At 50.9% G+C, this 15,694-nt stretch overlaps 1 protein-coding gene across 1 annotated transcript in view; it reads left to right on the top strand.

Moving 5' to 3' along the window:
• The window catches only part of ST8SIA2 (ST8 alpha-N-acetyl-neuraminide alpha-2,8-sialyltransferase 2), a 23,464-nt gene extending 8,089 nt beyond the window's left edge, over positions 1-15,375 (top strand). Inside the window, 4 exon segments of the mRNA XM_010137620.1 lie at positions 1,733-1,861; positions 2,391-2,648; positions 4,820-5,113; positions 15,090-15,375. Coding sequence (XP_010135922.1) covers positions 1,733-1,861; positions 2,391-2,648; positions 4,820-5,113; positions 15,090-15,375 — 967 coding nt within the window.
• The last annotated feature ends 319 nt before the right edge of the window (positions 15,376-15,694 follow it).

Here is a 15,694-nt window from a genome sequence, read left to right on the forward strand (position 1 = left end):
GCTCTTTGACATCAAAACCTCATTCGGCTTTACCATAACGCGCTTCAGGAATGTCACTCCATTGCAGAGTCGTTTCGTGGCGTCGCAGCTTCATTCAGTGTCTCTCTGTGTTATTTTTTGCAATGATTTCATGTCAGCCCAGCGTTACCACGTGGCACGGTGGCAAAGCTTAGTGACACCATGCGAGAAAGGAAGAGTGAAATCATTCTGCGATGATGTCACCACCCGTGACTTATTCTTTACCCTGCTTCTTTCATGATTTTTGACACCTTCTGACTAAGCTTTGCAAGGCACGAGGTGATGTGGCAAAACGTAAGATGCAGACAAATCCAACAGCCTCGACTGGCAGCCTCTGGAGAGGTGCTTCCTCATCTTTCTGAAACATGACACAGTGCGAGCCACAGTGTGTCCTCAGGAGCTCCATCCCTGGGCTGGAGATGTGCTTCTGGGAGCAGGGTGCTGCCCATGAGCCTGGGCTGCCAGCAGTACAAACACGCACAAGGACACCGGCAGCCAGCGGTTATAAACACATTTCCTCATCTTTCTGAAACATGACACAGTGCGAGCCACAGTGTGTCCTCAGGAGCTCCATCCCTGGGCTGGAGATGTGCTTCTGGGAGCAGGGTGCTGCCCATGAGCCTGGGCTGCCAGCTCCGCCCCATCTCTCGCTCTTCTCTCTCCTTGGAGTTTATGTGCTTTTTATAAACGGATTTATTTACAAACTGTTTCTCATCTGGAAAAAGCCCTTTGCACCAGAGAGGGAGATTCCCTTTAGCTGATAGCGAGTGCTTTGGCTGTGTATTTTTCAGAGCTCTGAACTGTGAAGGCTTTTTGGGGCTGCAGATACATGTGCAGCTTCTTGATGAGGTGCTTGGCTATTCTCTTTGGAGGGTGGCTGGCTGGAATCAAAAATTCAGAGGCTCCCTTAATTCATGTCGTTTGGTGTAAATGGCACTGAAGTGCTGGGGCTGATTTGCCTCTTAGAGCATAACTTAAAAGTCCCAGATTTTAATGATGACCCCAGTGATCATCTCCAAACTGCAGCGTCTCACCGTCGCCCACCCCCCTGCTCATTTCTGGGTCTGCAGCAGGCGATACAGATGCTGAAAGCCTCGTGCTCTCTTCTAGCGGGAGAAAAAGTTAGGAGTGAGCCAGCCCCACCCTGTGTGGTGCAGGGTGCTCGGAGCCCGATCGCACGAGCAGCACGCTGTGTCTCAGCTAAATTAATTTTTGCTGTGGGTAAAGTGAAGGCTGCGCTTCTCTGACAAGGTTTTTAACCCTCTGCAGGAGCTGAGCTGGCTGCACTTTGGGGTGCTCATGTGTGACCACGAGGCCACAGGGCAGCAACCTCGGCTGCCCACATAGAAAATGTCTTGGTGAACTTTGGGGGCTCCCTGGGGCTCCGGGGTGTCTTGTCTGCAAGTGTCCATCTGCCAACCTGCCTTGCTCGTGTTTTTGTGTGCATGCCTTCCTGCAGCTGGGTTGTGTTTTCTCTAGAGCTGTGCCTGGCTGTGACTGTATTCGTGTAAGCGGGCAGGTATTTAAGGGTTTGTGTCTGTCTGCTTGAGTGTAGCGGAATAAAACAGGCTTTCAGTTCTTGTTTAGCTCAAAACTACAATTTTGCTTTTCTGATGAAGTTTGAATTCCAGAAGCCAGAGTCGAAGACAGTAATTAGAAATGCCACTGGGATGCTAACGGATCCTGTCTCTCTCCCTGTCTGTCTTTGCTCTAGAGCTGAAGTAATAATAAATGACTCTTCGGCTCCAGCTGTTGTTGACAGAAGTAATGAAAGCATTAAGCACAACATTAAACCAGCCTCATCCAAATGGAGACACAACCAGACACTCTCTTTGAAGATCAGGTACTGGTAATTACCTATAGGACAAGAGACGGATTTGGTCCTCTCCAGTGCAAGCTGGCAAATTGCCTCTGTGTATCATCTAAAGAAGTCGAGGAAGAAATAAAAGGCTTATCTCCTGCTGAGCTAGGCTTCATATCTGTAAGCGATCGCTTGGAAATGAGTTCCTGGCTGAACCAGCTGGCCTCGCAACAGTGAAACACGGAGCACTTGAGCCCCCATTTTCCAGGCCAAGTGGAATTAGTGTGCGTGGGTGGTGGGTCACGGCGGGGAGAAGGAAACCCTTCTCCTGGGGTAAATCGAGGGACCCCCCACTAACGGTGGGATGACTATGCTAGTCTGCCCCGGGAAGGGATGGGTGGAGAAGGAGCAGGCGTTAAGGTGGAGGTAACTGTTCGTAAGCTGTCCCTAGAGAGCATCAGACGGACTGGCCATAGACTGAGGGCAGCCAGAAGGCAAGAGTTTGTCTTATGTGTGAGCCAAGTTATCTCTGTACCTCATCTGATGGGGCTGTTTTCTTCCCTGTCCTCAGGAAACAGATCTTGAAGTTCCTGGATGCAGAGAAGGACATTTCGGTGCTGAAGGGGACGCTGAAGCCTGGGGACATCATCCACTACGTCTTTGACAGGGACAGCACCATGAACGTCTCACAGAACCTGTACGAGCTGCTGCCCCGCACCTCACCCCTGAAGGGCAAGCAGTTCTCCAGCTGCGCCATCGTGGGCAACTCAGGGGTCCTGCTTGGCAGCGGCTGCGGCCCCGAGATCGACGCACACAGCTTCGTGATACGGTAGGGGGCTGTGCCCTGCTGCGTGCTGGAGCTGAGGGGGTTTCACAGGTTTTGGAGCACTGGAAAAGGGCTGGAGTCCTGATCACGAATGTGCACACAATAGAGTTCACCAGTGCAAACGTCCTGCCCACCACCAAGTGCTTCCTGTGTCTTCTCCTGGTGCACCTTTAAACCCCCAGGGCACTATTAACCTCCAACACCCCTGGTCCCATGCACTGACTCCTCTTCTCCCACGTGCTTGCCGTCTTGCGAACAAACCTTGTCCTGGACTCTCCCATGGACACAAGCTCAATTTTTCCCCAGATCACTTGAGCCTTCGAGCCCTGAGTGCATCACACAGTGCCCTGGCACCACACGTGTGCACGCCCAGGTCTGACATTCCCCTGTGACCACTCCCTCCACAGCTCCGATGTCCCCCCAGATGTACTGCCCCATGGACCTCCAGCAAGAGATCCCGCCCCTCGCTTCCCGCTACGGAAGATGCTGGAAGTGGAGGGGAGGAGCGCGCCTGCCATCCCATCCCAAACCCCCGCGTACGTCTGTTAGCTGAGGGGCTGTCGAAGTCCGCTGATGATTTATGTATGTGCAGACGTTTGCTTTCTGGAGAGTCTATTATGAAGACAATCCAATCCATCAGCAGCTCACAGAGGCAGTCCCTGGCGTGACATGGGACCGAGGATAATGTCACCTCTGCCCCCCACTCAAGCCCAGCTGCTCCAGCCTGCCTGGCTGCCAGCAGCTCCGTCCTGTCCATGGGGGTTACTGTGCTCGTCCTTAAGTGTAACCAGAGTGAGCAAAGGGAAAATCGCTTACTGCAGTTCTGGCAAGGTTCAGGGAGGGGCTGTTGTGTCAGGCACCAAAGTTACAGGAGAAATGCACTTCTGGGTGTAAGGACTGGGATTTTGAGCGACTTCTCTCCAGCCAGGTATGCTGGTGCAGTCCAGCATGGATGTGCTCTTCCCACCAGAGGTAATCTGAGCCACCGCTTGAATCTGCATCCTCCTGTTGAAGACCAGCAGCCTCTGCAGGGCTGGCAGTGACCAGCGATGAGCTGGGTCCACGATACAGTTTCGCTCTTCAGATCCAATGTTTATTTTCAGTTATTTTACTCCTGTGATTAAGGGGATCAGAAGGACTCTGTATGCCAGTAGCTGGATTTCCTTTACTCTATTCCTTTAATTTTCCCATCTGTGAAGCAGGGAAGACAGTAGTAATGGCTGATTATCAAGGCAGATGGTTAGGATGCAATTCCTGCTCGTTAAATACTGTAACCTCACTGTAGTACACCCCACAGTGTACTAACCTGGAGGTACCCACTGTTTTTCACCATGCTAGGGGAACATCTCTGCATCCCCCCATCAGCTGCTCACCCAGCACACGTCCATGGCATGGCCACGGCTAAATGGCTGTAGTTCCCCACTCGAGGAGCTGTAGGAAACCACCATATAACGAGGGTGATTTGTTGGCAGTTTATCCCGCAGCCCTTCATCCCTCATCCCTGGCGTGATGCAGGAGCTCGTGGCACAGGAGCGTGTGTGCCCGTATCCGTGAGCACTGCCTGAGAGGAGGCACCAGTTAGTCCTACAGAAAGAGATGGGTTTTGAAGGTTGCAGCCTCCAGACAGCCAAACCCTACGGAGACTATGTTCTGGCATGTGCTGCCTGCCGGTGTCATTATCGCAGCTGGTGCCATCGGGTCTGCTGTTAGCAGAGACTCTGTCAGGGAGGGAAAAGGGACTTGGCCTAGTATTACCCCAGCAGGTCTAGAATTAAGTGGCGAATGCTTTCCTTGTGCAGGAAAGGCCATTTCATTTCAAATCTGCTGTGGCAGCAAAGACAGGAGGTGTTATTTTTTGAACTACCCCAGAAGAGATACCGATCCCTACTAAGCCACCACCAGCCACCTAAGTCGTGTCTGCTGGCATTCCCCAGAGCAATATGCACACACGTGCCGCAATATTGAGGAATGTTGACCTTAGGTTAGGATGGCTCATCATTACCAGGTCAGAGCCTCTCTCATTTACTGCAGAGGCTCATTCTCTGTCTTCCTCCCCCAAAACTGAAGGCAAAAGGGCACACCTGGCACTGGCCCTGGCTTTCGGCATCAGACACCCCTCGTGTTTGTCACTGCCACGTCCATTGTAAAGGGCTGTTCAGTGTTTTCCCTCGCAGGTGCAATCTGGCCCCTGTCCAGGAGTACTCGCAGGACGTGGGCATGAAGACAGACCTGGTGACTATGAACCCCTCGGTCATACAACGGGCCTTCGAGGACCTGGTGAATGAGACCTGGAGGGAGAAGCTGCTACAGCGCCTCCACAGCCTCAACGGCAGCATCCTCTGGATCCCAGCGTTCATGGCCAAGGGGGGCAAGGAGCGAGTGGAGTGGGTGAACGAACTCATCCTGAAGCATCACATCAACGTCAGGACTGCCTACCCCTCGCTGCGCCTGCTGCATGCTGTCCGAGGGTGAGAGCGTTTCTGGTGTGCTCGGAGCCAGGATTTCACGAGCTTTCTGAGGCTCAGAGTGATCAGTGGGTCTGTGCTGGAGGCAAATGGCACGAGCTGTTTCTGCAGACCATGAGGAGGACTCCATGGGTGATGACTGGTCCCTAGATGAGAACTGAAGGCTCGCAAGCAGGAGCTCCCCACTCTGCTCTTGGAGTGTGAGGGCTTTTAGCCGTGATATACTGCAAGCCTAAGTCTTCCAGTGCTTTCCTGGCTCTAAGTCTGGGTGGTCACCATGCTAACTTCTCAACCTATGGTTAGGGCTTGAAGAAATGTGTTTCTGCAGACCATGAGGAGGACTCCATGGGTGATGACTGGTCCCTAGATGAGAACTGAAGGCTCGCAAGCAGGAGCTCCCCACTCTGCTCTTGGAGTGTGAGGGCTTTTAGCCGTGATATACTGCAAGCCTAAGTCTTCCAGTGCTTTCCTGGCTCTAAGTCTGGGTGGTCACCATGCTAACTTCTCAACCTATGGTTAGGGCTTGAAGAAATGTGTGTGTGCTGAGCTAGTGATAAGGTTTGTCACCTTGACCTTGAGTGACGCATGCAAGTCTCATACACCTCCTCAGGTCAGGGAGCTCCTGGCAGCCTGGATGGGCTTGGCAGTAGCAGGAGTCGTTCAGGAGTGAACTGTGTGTCCCTTTAATGGTGCTAATTGCTCTGCTCATCTTCAACGCCCAGCTAAGGCAGGGAGGGAACTGGCATGGTCTGGTCTGCTGATGAGATAAATGGGGCGAGGTCGTGGTGGCTGGACGTACTGGGAGGGAAGGAAGGAAGGAAGGAGTCTTTCTGCTCTCTCCTCACAGCTTCTTGTGTGTTGGGAGACACAGGTGTGGTGGGGATGGGGAGGTTGTAGAAGAAAAAGAGCCCCAGGGGTGAGACCTCCACGTAAATGGCTTAGGGATGACGTAGGCTTTTGCTTTATGGAGAATCATGATTCATTAGGAATTTAGGGAGTCTAGGCAGTTGGTGGCTTATGCTGGAGATGGTTTAGTGGCAGTAATTCTCCTCTCTGACCCTGACTAGACCCTATTCATCTCCTGGGATGGGAATTCACTTATGTATCTGGTGCTCCCACCTCTAAGCCTCAGCATTAATGTTTCTTGGTCACTTTGAGCACTTCTCCTCCCACACGTGTCTGAGCCTGAGCTCTTCTGGCCAGTTGGTCTGTGCTGGGTGTCACTCTGTCTCAGCTCAGGTTGCATGTCAGTGCAGGGGGTAGCCACAGGTCAGATTTTGGGGTCATTTCCCACAGGGGCAAACCTAAGGGGGTGCTCTGGGGAGAGGGTTGTGAAGGGTGGCTCCACAGTTAGCCTGGGTGGGCTGGGAGGAGTGGAGGCTCTGTGCCACAGTGCATCTCAGGCAGCAGTAATGGGCGAGAAGAACCATGTCTGCCCCAAGTGCCTAAGGCTTCCCTGGGCTGGAGAGGCGCCTCATAGAAAATGCTGGCTTTGAGATAGAGAAAGAGAAGGAAATGATACCACAGCTCACAGAGAGGGAGGAGAGGAAGAAAAAAACCCACAACCCAAATTCTGAGCTATTTCTAGCTGTAATTGACTTACTTTCATCTGTCAAAATAGAATTAAGCTCCTGTAATAAGCCCTTTAAATCAACAGGCTGCTAATCCTGTGCTGGCAGCCATGCCCAGTGCCAGAAACTTGCCGGAGGAAGCTTTGTGGAGGGATTGGCAAGGGCTGGGCATCACTGTCCCACAGGAGAGGAGGAGGATGCCTCAATCAGCTCTGCTGCTGAGCTTATCTTCCAACTGGCGCTGCCTTCCTGGCCCTCCTGTGCTGCAGTCCTGTGGTTCGTGGAGCTGGCTGGTACCATGGTGGTCCCCGTGCATCTCCCACAGAGCAGTGTTAGAGCCACCACCCATGGCTGGCAGGTGCTACCTGGCTGGAGGGGATGCAGGGATTTTGGGAGAAGCCCAGGGAGTCAGTGCCGTCTCTTGGTGGGTGGGAAGATGCATTCCTCTCCACTGTGGCTTGGAGCAGTGGTTTTTGTATGTGTTGGTGTTCCTGTGGGTTTTAATGGGGTCCTGTGCAAGGAACATGGGTTCAGGCTTCTGAAAACCTCCTGGGTCTCAGAGGGATGCAACCAGTCAGACCAGCAAGCAAATGAAGCGGCCACTGTTGGTGGGTGTCTGGGATGGACGTGGTACCAGCATGCAGTCAGACACTGGCCGATGCTGATGACAGGCTCTTAGTGCCTGGTCTGAGCTACAGCCGAGACCTTGATCCTGTCCCTTGGGCTGGTCACTGTGCTGTGGGGCAGTGGAGAAAGGGCGGTCATGGCTGCACGGAGGCAGCACTAATTCAATTATAACTGCAGGAGCCGGTGCTAATCCTCGTCAGGGGAGCTGCTGCCTGACCTGCCCTCCTGCTCTCACACTCATCAGCAGGAGAACAAGGATGCCTACTAGTTAACAATTAATATAATTAAAACTGCAGCCCCCTCAGAAAGCCAGAACTGATGGAGCACTTCAACACCTGCCCAGTGTGTTGTGGCCTGGCCAAGGAGCTGTGCAGAGGGACCAGCCAGGGCTGGGGGGCAGGGAGCTATGCTGTTCTGGGGGTCAACTGGAGCCACTGTGAAACCCTTCCTTAGCACAGCCTCCTCAGGTCTGGTCTTGGGTGGATTTCAGAGTGATTCAGGCAGTACTGAATGAATTGGCCGTAGCTGAGGGAGAGGGTGTGTGCTGATGCTCTTGGTGCTTGCTAGGAAGTCTCTCAGGTACCTATAGGGTTGTCTAGATCATCTGCTCAGGGTAATTGATATGATGTAGCCTGGGGTGAAGAAGTCATTCCTCAGCTTGAACTCACCAGAATCACTAGGATTTTACTTCATCATCTTCTGTGATACTGTCTTAATAGCTACAATCATCCCACCTTTTTGCTTATGAGCTCCTTGCTGGTACAGGGATGTGGTCTCCTACAACTGCCTCTGTCTCTCCAGCTCTCTCTGCGGAGCGTACTGGTTCATAGCATTATACTTTGCCTTGACAGATCTGAGATTTGTGAAACAAATGCATTTTGTGCATGTAGCATGCAGCAGAGAATTCATAATCCACAAAGCCCCACAGAACATCCCGCTGTGTTGCAGTGGGCTGCAGTTGCAGAGGGCTGCAGTTGCAGAGACGTCCTGTCTTCTCCTTTGCTAGATAAAGCTACACTTTAAAATCTATTCTAAGTTGACTTGGAAATCATGAAGAAATAGAGGAAGTCTCTCAGCCAAGACTCTCTTTTATCTATTTTAATTTTTTTCAAAGAATAGAACTTTCTTCGAAGGCTAACATCACAGCCAACTCAATTCGGCTACAAACACTTTGCCTTTTCTCTTCTTTCTTTGCTACCAGCAAAACGCGTTTCTGAGTTTTTGACTCCTCCTCGAACCGCAGTATTTATGGTCCTGCTCTGCTCTCCCCCAGACCAGAATGCATTTTAGTGGCAATTGAGCATTTTTTCCTATAATTTTCAGTGCGTTTGGGGCATTTCTAGAGTGTGCATTGCTGAGATAAGTAAAAAGCATTTGGGTTTGTTGTCCTTAACAGCATCGTTTGAGACATTACCTTCCTAGCTAGATGCCTTAAATGTTTCCTGATAGCTTTTTTGTGTGATGATTCTGGATAATCTGTGCAACAGGACAGAGACTCTTACGCAGTTAAACTGACCATCTTCACTCCAGGAGGGGAGAGAGCCATCAGTATTTCGATGGAGGAGCTCAGAAGGAAGCCGAGTCGCTACCTAAGGCTGAGGAGGAAAGCCGTGCCGTGGCAGGGAGCCAGCCTGCGGGGACGGGGCTGGTGCCATACGCTTTGGGGGTGCGTGACTCACTTCGAAGCGATTCTATAAAACGTCTCCTGAGCGATTCATCTGGCGAGCACAGCGCTCGTCTCCTGGCTGGGAAGCAAGCAAGCCCCTTATAAGTCATCTGTTAGTGTCTCCAAAAAACCTTGTAATTGCTATTGCCGAGCAGCTTTTGTTAGAGAAATAACATGAAATGTAGGAAGCAGGGAAAAATAATTGTGTCTGGAGGTTTGACTATCGCTTCTTGTGGAGAACTCATGGAAACATTTCAGTTTGCCTTGTCTAATCTAGTCTAGCATTTCTCACTGTGTCCATCATGAGGGTCTCTTGGCAGCAACCACTTCTAATCCCATAAGATTTTGTTAAGAGCTGCTTGAAAGGGAAAAATAAAATAAATCAATAAATATTCCAGCTCCTCGGCTAAGTCTCCTGTTAGATTTAACATCCGAATAGCTGTGACAGTTCGCGTGCACTCTTCATGACAGTGAGCGCCTTGCCCAGGGTGCGTAGTGTGCAGAGTGCACACTGTGCCCTGTATCCTCAGAAGTGCAGGTGGATTCATCTTCGCCTCAGATGTCTCCCTGAGTTCTCAGACCCGAACAATGCCTAAGCTGATTTTTCAGGGAAGTGCTGCTCAGCCATCAGCCAAGGTGGAAACCCTCCCCTGCTCCCTCCTCGCCTGGCATCTTGTTTATGCCACCTCCTTTCCAACAGCTTTTGCCTCACGTATAGCCATACAGGTCAGGCATGTGCCGATGATTCTCCTAACCCACTGCTTTGATTGCATCATCCCACTCTTTCGCACCCCTCCACAGGCTCCCCTTTTCTCTAGCACATCAAACCTAAGCTGCTGCTTTTCCTTTTCACAGCCCTCCCAGCTCATCTTTTCTCACTCTCTGTCTCGAGGCTGGTTCTGCTGTGGATTAGCCAGCGTCACCCACTTGTGCATTTTCTAAACCAGCTACTTCACACTTTTACGGTATTTAATGCTTACAGGGACTTCGCTGAAATATCTGCCCTGGGAACTCATGCCTTAAAGCCCTTCCTCTCTTGTCCTACAGATATTTTAAGGACAGTGGTCCTGCTCTCAGGTGAGGGAAGAAGATGACTGAGGAGTGTAGGGGGAGAAAAGAGCCGTTCACAAGTGTGTGAGCGGGGGAGGATGTGAGGGCGTACGAATGCCCTGTAAAGCTACATGTGGGTTAGATCTGTGGATATCCTACAAAGAAATCCTTGTAAGCAATTATTCTCGCCCCTTCTGAGCCCGAGCCACATTGTGCCCAAGCTGTGGTGTGTGTCTGCACTGGGACCCCAAGACAGTTAATTTGTTCTGGTTAATCAGGAAGGAGATTTAGTCTTTTCTTTCTCAAAAGAAGGAGAGGGGAGTAGGAGGGCAGGGGAAAGAAACAGGGTAATCCTCTTCCCAGTTACTTCCTCCTCCTTCTATCTGTTTGGGAATGCTTTAACTTGTGGGTGTTGAGTACCATGTGTGCTTGAAAGGGCATCACATAGCTCAAGACCTGGAGTAGAAGAGAGTTACTTATCCATGACTCTGCGTTGATTTCCTTACACCAAGTAACCAAAACCAGACCCAAGCCACGTGATACACAGCTCCAGTCTGGATATAGAGGTTTGATTTGGTGTTTGGGCTTTGCCCACCCTGGGAAGAAAGCCGAACTCTGACTGCAGAGCCACCTTCCAGATCCAGCTTTTGGAGTCGGCGTTAGCATGAATGTGGATGGGGACCTGCCCATTCCTACCCGTCCAGCCCAGATCTCATCGCTGTGCGTGGCTCTTGGCTATTTTAGTGGACATGACAGAGGAGACTGGATACATGGGCAGAAAAGGGCTGGCAGAAGCTGGGTGGAGGGGAGCAGATGCTCCCTGGGCTCCAGCATTTCACCCCCCTCCACCCAGCAGCCAGGAATACGTGCTGTGCCCATCACTGGTGGGTCCTGTCCTCGCCTGCACCACTGTGAGCAGGGAGCACTGCCAGGGCACTCGCTCTGATTACCTGTAGCTGTTTTTCATGAGTATTAATGGGAGCAGGATGTGTGTGGCAGACTGATAATATACTTCTGACAGTCAAGGATTAGCACATCCACAACAGCTTGTGTTTGTATCACACTTTTATGAATAAGCTGTTTTAAAAGGATCTGAAATTGCATTATTTCAGCTATTCTGATTTGTATCACTAAATAATGCAGCTGATGCTGCTGAAATTTGATTTCTTCATTGACCTGAGGTTTTCTTATTCATTTCATCAGGCGATGGATTTTCTGTTCATTTTCTCCCGCAGGTTAACCCTTACCTGGAGGGTACAAGTGACTTTGGGTTTTTCTCAGACATATCGGGAGATGGTGGGTAAGCACAGAGCAGGATCCTGCCCTCACCAGTGGTCCTCAAACACTTCTGCAGGGAGGAGTTTTGCACCCGGTGTTTCAGCCCACATCAAGCCCAGGCTCTGCTCCCTGAATTTGGCGGTGCTGGGGGAGGATGAGCACTGTCAGTGCATGCTCCAGATGTGTGACATGGGGGCTGCCACCTTCCCTGGCTCGGTTAGGAGCTGCAGCTTCTTACAGGTCGTTTCAGAGCATTTTGTCCCCTGAAGGACTCCCACTGAGCTTTAAGGTCTGAAGATGGCGGTTGCTTCCCCCATGGCTTCAGTGCAGCCCTTGGAGGAGGCACATGCCAACGGTCAGGCAGTGGCAGCAGTGCTGTGCAGTTCTGCTTAGGAGACTTCTTAAGTTTCTTGGAAAATTGTTGTTGCTGAGGAGCAACCAGAACCACCTACCAGCTTGGATGAGACCCTCTGAGCTGAGCTGCTTTTCTTGAAGCCTCTGTCCTTGGCTACCGTCAAGTATCAGTTCAGCTAGGTGCTAGGGCTTGTGTCTAAGCTGCCTCCTTACAAAGGATGGCCTTGAACATCTGATGGCGTTTTCCATCTGTCACTATCATGATCCGAAACAAGAGCTGTCTTGGACAATTTTTTCCTGACAGCATCATGGTTCCTGTTCATAGCTGCATCCTGCTCAGGCACCAGCCTGTCTGTGCAGCTGCTTCCACCCCTGAGGGTTTATTTACAGAAACAACACAGTGGTGCTTTTGAAGGAGGTCCACGCTGTGAGAATGGCTCTGAGAAAGGAGGTATTTGGTTTCAGAACTGCTCTTTGCTCTTCTCTTTTAATTGCTGTCTCTTTCCATAAAATGTTGCAGTTAATAGTTATGGTGATTGGTGTAGCCAATTTGAAAAATAATTACTGCCTGCTTCGAGATTATCCTTCCTCCTAATTAAAATCCCGGACCTCACATATTAAAGGTGTGCTGTTGACACAGCATCCCCTGTGCACCCAGACAACCTCATTTGGGTTTACAGAATTAATTAGGTTTTATTTCCATCCCCAGCTGTTCTCTCCTGCTCCGGGAAAGTGGCCACTGTCGCAGTTGGCCAGTGGTAGGAGAGGTAAGAGGGAGATCTCCCTGCATAGCTCCCACACTCCCATCCCAAACCAGCCATTAAAAATACTCACCAGACCTCACCGGAGGATTTCCCACCTTCACTGTACAGGAAACAAATGGCAAGCACTGCAGCATGGCCTGCGTTGTGGTTTGGGCATTATATATGGTGCATGTCATCTGTGTGGGTGGGCTGGGACAGCCTGGAGTCCATCACCCCCTCCCAAGGCTGCAGCCAGCGGAGAGAATTTATGATGCTATAGGAGCAAGGTTTGTCATCCTCCTTGTTTTTGCAATGCCACGCCTGCAGTAGAGGGAGATATAAAAGAGCCAGTTTTTAAATTTTTATTACAAGAAACTGAATTGTCATTGTTCCCTACTCTGAGATTATTGAGTGAGTGCTCGCAAGCTGCGTGTGCTGAGGTGGATATGCTGGGCTGGTTTTGGTAGGGCTGCTTTTGGGTACCAGTCGCACACACTTGTTGGTCTTGGTAGGGCTGTTTGTGCGTGCGGGGTTGCAGAGGATGGTGTGCTTCTGTAGGGCACTTCTGTGTTTCACCCAGGTTGGTTTTGTCATCATTAATATGCTTGAAACATTGGTGGTCAGGGGTGGTACCTGAGTGCATCTCATCACGCTGTCAAGGTCGTTGTATGTTCATAGGGTTTTTACAGCTTCTCAACAAAATCTGGAAGTTATTATTCTGGGCAGGCATAAGGTTGTGGATATCTTTCTGTGCTCGGGCTGGTAGAAGGATAAAAGGAGAGTTTTAATGCTAAAGCAGCTGCAGGACAAACCCAGACAGTTGTCTGCCCCCAAAGCCAGCCGGTTAACGTGGCTTGACAGTTCTTCCCAGGTAGTTTCCCTGCTGCATGAGGATACCCTAATTCACGGTGTTAAATGGTTGTGATAATCTCCCATTTCTCGCTGCACACCGGGGGTCTAATGCACTTACCCATAAACTCATCAGGGAGGCTGCTTTATGGCTACCTGTGGGAGCAGATTACCTTGGCACCGCAGCGAGCTTTGCTGTGTCCCCATAGTGTGACCCATATGGCCAGTCAAGCCCAGGAGGTGTGATACTGAGATGCTGTATTCCCACAGTTTTCCCCCAGTTTCTTGCTCCTCTTTCGTGCTGGGTGCTGAGGAGGCAAGTCAGGCAAGAAGGACCTCCCCAAAAGGTCATACTTGTCTTTTATTAAAGCTTCAGGTGCTTGGACACCCCTGGGGTGTGGGACTCCAGTAAACCCTGCCGTGCCTTTCCTGTATGTGCTTCCAGAATTTCATTCACCAGAAAAGTCAATTTTCCTCTTATCTGGCTGAATACAACAAGTACATTTTGTGCCTTGGTTGCTAAATTTTAATGGCGTTCGTGAAAAGCTAATTTGCAGGATTAAGGCTCAGCTCTCCCAGGGGTTCCAGCTGTCTGAGCACAGACCCTCAGGAGCCTGCCAGAAAGTGTGAGTGAGGAGCAAGGCACTTCCTGCGGCTCAGGATCCCAAACCTCTGGGTGAGAGCACAGAAGGGCCAAGTACTTTGCTCTGCCTCCTCGTGCTTTTTATCCAAAGTGCTGCCAGTCGCTCACCTGAATCCAGACCCTTTGAAATACCCATGAAAAATAATCTGAGGGTTCGGACAGGCTGTGACAGGGCGGGATGCGCTGCCTGCACCATCCCTGCCTGCTGTGGGGCAGCGCAGGCACCAGATGTGCTGGAAGAGGAGGGAGTGTACCCAGGGGGGTACATGTACCTCTCCCAAACCTTTTGCTTTCTGATTTTGCTCCTCTGACAGCAATTTTCTGCTGAGCAAACCAGCTAAGTTGCCTGCGCAATAAACACTGGGCGCTGAACACACCTTCTTACCAGGTGTTGATGCTGCAATAAGTTTATTCAGTAGCCCGAAATACAGCTGCTGAAACTGTTTCTGCTCGTGCATCGCTACAGGGTGCCTCCTTCCCCCGCTGTTTTTGCCATCCCTCATAAAAACTAACGCACTCACAGCAGCGAGCACAGCTGACCTTCGATGACACATTATACATCGCAGTGTGCTACGCCGTGTATCTCATGGAGTGATGTTGCAGAGCGGGGTGATGTATTTTGGTCCAGGATCACAGCAGCAGTCACTGGGTCTGTTGTGAGCACAGCCGTGTGTTTTAGCTCTTTCAGGCTGCTGACCCTTTATTCCGAGGCAAATGTTTTTACAGCCCTGTTGTGTTTACTATTGGAGTAAAAATCTTCATTCATCAATGAAAATCATCAGCTTCTGTGTGTGAGAACGTCTGCTTCAAGGGGTTGCCAGAGTCTACTTGAGATATGAATGGTTTGGTCTATGGTATTGATCTCCCAGGTTGATTGGAAGGTAATTGTAGGCTGAAGTACTGAAGGCTACCATTGCAAGCAGTTTGTTTTTCATAAAGGATCGCCAAGGCATGAGATGCTTCAGTGCCATAGCAACAAGTGTGATGTAACTGCCAGACAGAGAGCAGGAGGATGCTTATTCATGAAGTAATCCCTAGAGAGGCTTTTTCTTGGCATGGAGAACTCTTCTGCTAGTCACAAACCTCTCACTTTGAATTACCAATATATCTTAGTCAGAGGCTGGAGAGAGACTACGTGCAAGACACAAGCTTCGTGGTGGGAGGGGATAACACGCTTTCCTCTACTCTCCCACTGCAGGTACTGGCTAACGAACAAGGTGCACATCAAGCGACCCACCACTGGCCTCCTCATGTATACCTTAGCCACTCGATTCTGCAACCAGATCTATCTCTACGGCTTCTGGCCCTTTCCCCTGGACCAGAACCAGAATCCGGTCAAGTACCACTACTACGACAGCCTGAAGTACGGCTACACCTCGCAGGCCAGCCCACACACCATGCCCTTGGAGTTCAAAGCCTTAAAGACGCTGCACCAGCAGGGAGCCTTGAAGCTGACAGTGGGGGAGTGCGATGGGGCCACGTAAGGTGGTCCCTGGCTGCGTTCCTGCACAGACATGGGAGGAGGGGGAGGGGGCGGAAAGGACAAGTGGTGCCTGGTGGGGTTGGTGTCTTTGTTAATGCGCAGAACAGCGACACAAATATATATACGTGGTACCTATATATATTGACCTGAGTATTATAACTGTTTGGTGTTCACCAAGGAAGGGGCAGGAGAGATGCAGGAGCATCTGGCGTGACTGGCCCAGGCAAGACCCCTTGCTGTGGGCTTGCTGGGCTCAGGAGGGCGTTCGACCTTCGTCCGAAAGGTGTGAAGGTGGCCTTGGTTTTTGAGGGTACGTTAGG

This window comes from Buceros rhinoceros, unplaced genomic scaffold (assembly GCF_000710305.1).
Source record: "Buceros rhinoceros silvestris isolate BGI_N320 unplaced genomic scaffold, ASM71030v1 scaffold16406, whole genome shotgun sequence".
In the NCBI taxonomy this organism is placed as follows: domain Eukaryota; kingdom Metazoa; phylum Chordata; class Aves; order Bucerotiformes; family Bucerotidae; genus Buceros; species Buceros rhinoceros.